Source organism: Solanum tuberosum, unplaced genomic scaffold (assembly GCF_000226075.1).
Source record: "Solanum tuberosum cultivar DM 1-3 516 R44 unplaced genomic scaffold, SolTub_3.0 scf00218, whole genome shotgun sequence".
NCBI classification, from domain to species: Eukaryota; Viridiplantae; Streptophyta; class Magnoliopsida; order Solanales; family Solanaceae; genus Solanum; species Solanum tuberosum.
Window position 1 is genome coordinate 19198 of NW_006239144.1, and position 7254 is coordinate 26451.

Here is a 7254-nt window from a genome sequence, read left to right on the forward strand (position 1 = left end):
TGTCTCAAAAGGCAAAAGACAAGCAAAAGTAAGTACAGAAGGAGACGGGCAAATCCAGGACGTTGTGTGCTCACCCTTGCCTCCAATCACGAACGCAGCTGGCTCGAATCAACATCGATAGCTATTACTCGAACCTGCATCACGAAAATAGATGCAGAGTGGAATCAACGTCGGTAGCTAGTACTCGGACCTGCATCCCGAAAATAGATGCAGAGTGTAGTATGAGTACCAAATCAACAGGTACCCAGTAGGCGTCAGGACGACTGAGCAAGATAAGCAAAAGTGAACTGAAATGCAAATAAAGGGTCACAATCAAGGGCAAAAGAGTAGTAAATGTGGGTATGTACACGAGCGTACAGGCAACAAAGACAAGGAATCTAACTAACTCCACCGGGCTCCCATAAACCCGACGGGTACGCTCGTGCACAATTAAAGAAACCACCTGCACGGACCCCCATAAGCCCGGCAGATGCACCGGTGGTTGAAGTAAAATAATGGAGCTATAAGGTCTACCACAATATTAACAATTTTCGTATTTTAATTGAACCATTCCCAATTATACTCCAAGATCTCATTACGTCCCGGACTTTAATCGGAACATCTCCAACCTCCAAAACCTCAACCTACATATGAGAGTAATCAGGACTAAACTGACGCTTCAGTAAGGAATTAGGAATGCACCACGTGCAAGCTGGACCACAGACTCGAACCGGGTACTATAGCTAATGAGTCAACCTATATCGGCTGGACCACGGACTCGAAACAGGTGCTGTAGCCAAAGGTCAGGCATGGGTGGGCTGGACCACGGACTCTAACCGGGTACTGTAGCCAAAATCAGATCACAGGTAAGCTGGACCACAGACTCTAACCGGGTACTGTAGAGAGTAGAAAAGTAGGGCATTATGGATACAAGGCAACAATTAAAATCATTAATAAGTCTTGACATACGACTTGGCAGCCCCTTGATCAGGGCATTATGGATACAAGGTCATAAGCTGAGTTACCGCCTAGCTAAGGCTCAGAATTTTAGACTCAAGTCTGCTATATCAGTCTACAAGGAGCTGAACTCCCGAAACGACGTCGGAAAAAGTTCTACTACCTAACGGCATCCGAAACCTCGAAAGTCTATGGCACTCAATCTCACGAGGGAGAAGCCATAGCCTACCTGAAAGCCGATCATGCGTGCTCCAACTCACGGTACCAGAGCTTTTCCCCTCTGAACGGTCTCCAAATGCTTCCCCACTGTCAAAAGGTTAATCACCTCGTCATTACGAATATGTTGACACCAAAATTATATTTTTTGGAGACGGACCCAAAATTGGGTCTAAAACGGGATTTTGGGACCCACAGTTGGAATGCCGAAAAGGAATCCGTGAAAATGACCCAAATACCTTACTAAACTAATACCCCAAAATTTAGCACAAAAAGATGCCTAAAACATAGAAAATCAGTCCCAACAATTAAAATCATTAATAAGTCTTGACTTACGACTTGGCAGCACCTTGATCACCAATTTATGGAAAAACGAGACCCTTCCAACCCAAACAGATTATACCACGTCAATCCTTGCAAAAAACTCTACAAGTTAGCCTCAAGAATGACTCAAAACGGACATAAGATGATCAAGATCTAACCTTTCAAAGTTCAACAACAATTCATTCCGAAAAATCACTCTGGCAGTAGCTAAATTCGATTCCTTACCTCAAACGATGCCTCCCCTCGCGTTTCTGAGTTGACCTCTAGATTCCCCACGAAATTATCTTGAAATTAGCCTTTTGAATCACCTAATTTGAGCTTAAAATGGAGGAGATATCTATGTTTGAAGATGAGGGGAAAAAAATGGACGAAAATTGTTCTTAAATCTGGAAATTTTCAACAACGCTGCCACATGGCGTAGCGTGGCTCTGCCACGTCACCACCGCGTTAGAATTCAACAACTCTTCAAACTTAAATTTCGATTATCCGGACTTGTTCGGAATCGTAAAAAAACAAACCATATATGGAATCTGATTGGAAATGATATTTCGGACTCAAAGGTGAAGTGGGAATTTTCATTGGAGATCGCTTCGATGAAAAGTGGGTCCCACACCCAGTATCGTTTTGAGACAGATTCCACAACGGTCACCTAAAGCCTCGGGAAGTGAACAAAGGGTCGTTCTAGACAAAAATCGATATTCCGAAGCTAACCTAGGTATCAGAATTTTCATCTGAGCACGTCTTCCAAGAAAGGTTGACCAAAGTCAAATTTTCAAGTTATAAAATCTCCAAAACAGGGAAAACGGGGCCTAAAACCCAAACGAACGACCAGGCGATCGAACAGTCAGTGCCAGCAAGTCATAAATGACCTGGGGTCGCTACAGGAACGCTCTAAACGATGGAATGAATACTTTAATTTAAAATGACCTGGAGGGTCATTACAATATCCACTACTAAAAAAACTTTCGTCCGCGAAAGTAATAGTCAAGAAGTACCTTGGAATGAATGCTTTAATTTAAAAATGACCTGGAGGGTCATTACAATATCCACTACTAAAAGAACTTTCGTCCGCGAAAGTAAGAGTCAAGAAGTACCTGAAGGCTCAAACAAGCTGGGGAACTGTGCCCGCATCTCATGCTCGGTCTCCCAGGTAGCCTCCTCAACTGGACGATGTCTCCAATGGACCTCAATCACAGGAATGGCTCTGGAACGCAACCGTCTGACATTTCTGGCCAAAATAGCAACTGGCTCCTCAATGTATCTCAAACTATCATCCAAGTCAACTGCATCATACTGAATTACATGGGACTCATCTGGAACATATCGGCGCAACATCGAAAAATGAAAAACTGGGTGAATAGCGGAAAAGGCCGGGGGCAAAGCGAACTCATATGTGAGACACATGGAGGAATACCGTCCTCAATATCTCAAAAGGACCTATATACCTGGGGCTAAGCTTGCCCCGCCTCCCAAATCTCATTACACCCTTCATGGGAGACATACGGATGAATACTCTATCACCAACAACAAATTTCATCTGTCGACGCCTACGGTCTGCATAACTCTGATGTCTACTCTGGGCTGTCCTGAGCCTATCTTGAATCACCCTCACATGATCTAAAGCCTCTCGCATCAACTCTGTACCATACGACCTGGGCTCTGTAGACTCAAACCAACTAACTGGAGAGCGACAACGCCTACCATGTAAGGCCTGGAATGGGGCCATCTAAATACTCGAGTGGTAGCTATTGTTGTACGCAAACTCTGCTAAGGACTGGATGTCTAAAGCTAATGGTTTCTCCGTAGTAGAAAGAAATGCTAGACTACCCATACTCACTGCCTTCCGACTCAAGGCGTCCGCTAGTACATTCGCCTTGCCCAGATAGTAGAGAATAGAGAGGTCATAGTCCTTCAGGAGCTCAATCCAGCGGCGCTGTCTCGAATTAAGATCCCTCTGGTTCATAATGTACTGAAGGCTCCTGTGATCAGTATAGATCTAGCATCGAACTCTATACAGGTAATAATTCCAAATCTTAAGGGCAAAAACTACCGCCGCGAACTCTAAGTCATGAGTGGGGTAGTTGCATTCGTGTGGCTTAAGCTGCCTCGACGCATAAGCAATAACGCGGCCCTGCTGCATCAGTACACAACCCAAACCAATGCCGGACGCGTCACAATAAACAGTAAACCCCTCACCCCCAACTGGAAGAGTCAATATAGGAACGGTGGTAAGCAACTCCTTAAGCCTCAGAAAGCTCCTCTCACACTCCTCCGACCACACAAACGAAACATCCTGGCGAGTCAACCGAGTCAAAGGCGCTGCAATAGTAGAAAATCCCTCAACAAAACACCTGTTGTAGCCTGCCAATCCGACGAAGCTACTAATCTCAGTCACAGAGGTGGGCCTGGCCCAATTACGAATGGCCTCAATCTTAGCGAGATCTACCATAATGTCATCCTTAGACACCACGTGCCCCAAGAATGCTACGGACTCAAGTTAAAACTCACACTTTGAGAACTTGGCATAAAGTCGCTGGCCTCTCAAAGTCTGGAGCACTATCCTCAAATGCTGCTCATGCTCCTCCCGGCTACGCGAGTATACTAGAATGCCAACTATGAAGACTATGACAAACGAATCCAAGTACGACCTAAACACCCTAGTCATCAAGTCCATGAACGCGGCAGAGGTGTTAGTCAACCCAAAAGGCATCACTAGGAACTCATAGTGGCCGTAACGAGTCCTAAATGCAGTTTTAGGGACGTCCGCTGCCCTAATACTCAACTGGTGATAGCCGGATCTTAAATCAATCTTAGAAAATACCACGGCACCCTGAAGTTGGTCAAATAGATAATCAATCCTAGGCATGGGGAAACGGTTCTTCACCGTCACCTTGTTCAGTGCCCGGCTCTACTTCAATAGGAAATTCAATGGCACGATCAGGAGGGAAACCAAGCAGATCGGCAGGAAACACATCTGTAAACTTTCGAACAATAGGTACCGAATCAACGGTAGGACCTTCCTTACGAACATCTCTAACATAAGCTAAATAAGCCAAACACCCGCTAGCCATCAACCTCTGGGCCCGAACAAATGATATCATCCCAACTAGCGTGCGACTACAAGAGCCCCGCCACACCACTGGAGGAATTCCAGGCACGACTAAAGTAACGGTCTTGGCATAGCAATCCAAGACCGCACGGTGGGGGGATAACCAAACCATACCCAAAATCAAATCAAAATCCACCATGTCAAGCAAAATGAGATCAACCCTAGTGTCTCGCATCTGAATAGTCACCACACAGGATCTAAATACCTGATCCACTACTAAAGAATCACCTACCGGGGTCGAAAAACGCAACGGCTCAACCAATAGCTTTAGGCTCATACTCAATCGAGGAGCACAATAAATAGATATATAAGAATAAGTAGAGCCTGGATCAATTAAGGTGGATGCGGGTTGATGGCATAATAACACTGTACCTGTGATCACATCGTCCGAGGTCTCAGCATCTGCTTTAGCTGGAGCTGCATAAAAGTGGGCCTGGGCTCCACTATCCTGTGCATCCGCTCTGCCCCCTAACCTGCCTCCTCGGGGACAACCCCTTATACCCTGGTGACCACCCTTGCGGTCCTGTCCCTGGCCTCCGCCTCTAGCTGGAGGTGCTGGCGTATGCCTAGCTGCTTGTGGAGCGGGTAAGGCTAACCTGCGAAGGGGACACTCGTGGGCCCAATGATCTAACTCCCCACACTCATAGCACCCCTGGGACTGTCGACTGAGAGCTGGAGGTCGGCTACCCCGGCCAGAAGAGCCCATCTAAGAACTATCTCGGCCCGGACTAGGACAGGCACTAAAACCAATATGGCAGTGCCGATCACCCTCCGATGCCTGGATAGAGGCCTGGAAGGGGCGACAAGACTGACCCGACTGAAACCTCTGCTGAGATCTATCATAAGTCTCTCGGGGTCTGAAACGGCGCCTATCATGACTATCCTCCTGTCTAGCTCTCTTGTCGTTGCCCCTTGGGCCAGATTCCACAACGGGCACCTAAAGCCTCGGGAAGTGAACAAAGGGTCGTTCAAGACAAAAATCGATATTCCGAAGCTAACCAAGCTGTCAGAATTTTCATCTGAGCACGTCTTCCAAGAAGGTTGACCAAAGTCAAATTTTCAAGTTATAAAATCTCCAAAACAGGGTAAACGGGCCTAAAACCCAAACGAACGACCACGCGATCGAACAGTCAGTGCTAGCAAGTCATAAATGACCTGGGGTCGTTACAGGAACGCTCTAATAAGCCGGGGAACTGCGCCCGCATCTCATGCTCAGTCTCCTAGGTAGCCTCCTAAACTAGATGATGTCTCCAATGGATCTCAACAACAGGAATGGCTCTGGAACACAACCGTCTGACATCTCTGGCCAAAATAGCAACTGGCTCCTCAATGTATCTCAAACTGTCATCGAAGTCAACTGCATCATACTGAATCACATGGAGCCTTCATGACTCATATACGACCTCTGTAACATATCGGTGCAACATCGAAACATGAAAAACTGGGTGAATAGCTGAAGAGGCCGGGGGCAAAGCTAACTCATATACGACCTCTACAAGTGTCCTCAATATCTCAAAAGGACCTATATACCTGGGGCTAAGCTTGCCCACCTCCCAAATCTCATTACACCCTTCATGGGCGACACACGGAGGAATACTCTATCACCACAGCAAATTCAACAGTCGACGCCTACGGTCTGCATAACTCTGATGTCTACTCTGGGCTGTCCTGAGCCTATCTTGAATCACCCTCACATGATCAAAAGCCTCTCGCATCAAGTCTGTACCATGCGTCGTGGGCTCTGTAGACTCAAACCAACCAACTGGAGAGCGACAACGCCTACCATGTAAGGCCTCGAATGGGACCATCTAAATACTCGAGTTGGTAGCTGTTGTTGTACGCAGACTCTGCCAAAGGCAAATACTGGTCCCACTGACCCCCAAAATCCATAACACAAGCCCGTAACATGTCCTCAAGAACCTGAATTGTGCGCTCCGACTGACCATCAGTCTGCGGGTGGAAAGCTGTACTAAGGTCAACACGGGTACCCAACTCATCCTGGAAAAGTCCTCAAGAAGCTAGATGTGAACTGTGGGCCCCGGTCTGAGATGATGGAAACACACACACCATGAAGACGAACCACCTCTTGAATGTAGATACGGGCTAACCTCTCAACACTGTAGGAAGTATGGACAGGAATGAAGTTTGCTGACTTGGTCAATCTATCCACGATGACCCAAATACTATCAAGACCCCGGGAAGTGCGGGGTAATCCTGCAACGAAGTCCATGGTGATCCTCTCCCATTTCCACTCAGGAATGGGTAATCTCTGAAGCTCTCCACCAGGCCTTAAATGCTCGGCCTTAACCTGCTGACAACTCAAGCAACGCGATACATAATCCGCAATATCTCTCCTCATGCCGCTCCACCAGTAGTGCTGTCTCAAGTCCTGATACATCTTAGCTGTGGCCGGATGAATAAAATATTTGGACTCATGGGCCTCGGTAAAAATCATCTGAATCAAACCCCCAAATCTTGGAACACAAAGTCCATCACCAAATCTTAAAACCCCATCTAAATCTAAGGTAGCCAGGTTGGTGTCACCTCCCAAAACTCGATCTCCAAGTGCCACTAAGTCCTCATCCTCAAACTGACGGCTGCGAATCCGATCCAACAGAGATGACTGAGCGTCCACATAAGCCAGTACACACCGGGAATTAAAGATATCA

The 7254-nt window shown here is 46.8% G+C and overlaps 1 protein-coding gene across 1 annotated transcript; it reads right to left on the bottom strand.

Moving 5' to 3' along the window:
* Positions 1-4334: 4334 nt before the first annotated feature.
* Positions 4335-5291, bottom strand: LOC107062338 (uncharacterized). Its single transcript, XM_015312870.1, has one exon. It carries the CDS (start codon positions 5289-5291, stop codon positions 4335-4337), a length of 957 nt encoding a protein of 318 aa, XP_015168356.1.
* Positions 5292-7254: the final 1963 nt, after the last annotated feature.

What these genes read in the sequence shown, in the direction of transcription:
- LOC107062338 (XM_015312870.1), bottom strand. Translation starts at nt 5,291, where the DNA reads ATGGGCTCTTCTGGCCGGGGTAGCCGACCTCCAGCTCTCAGTCGACAG.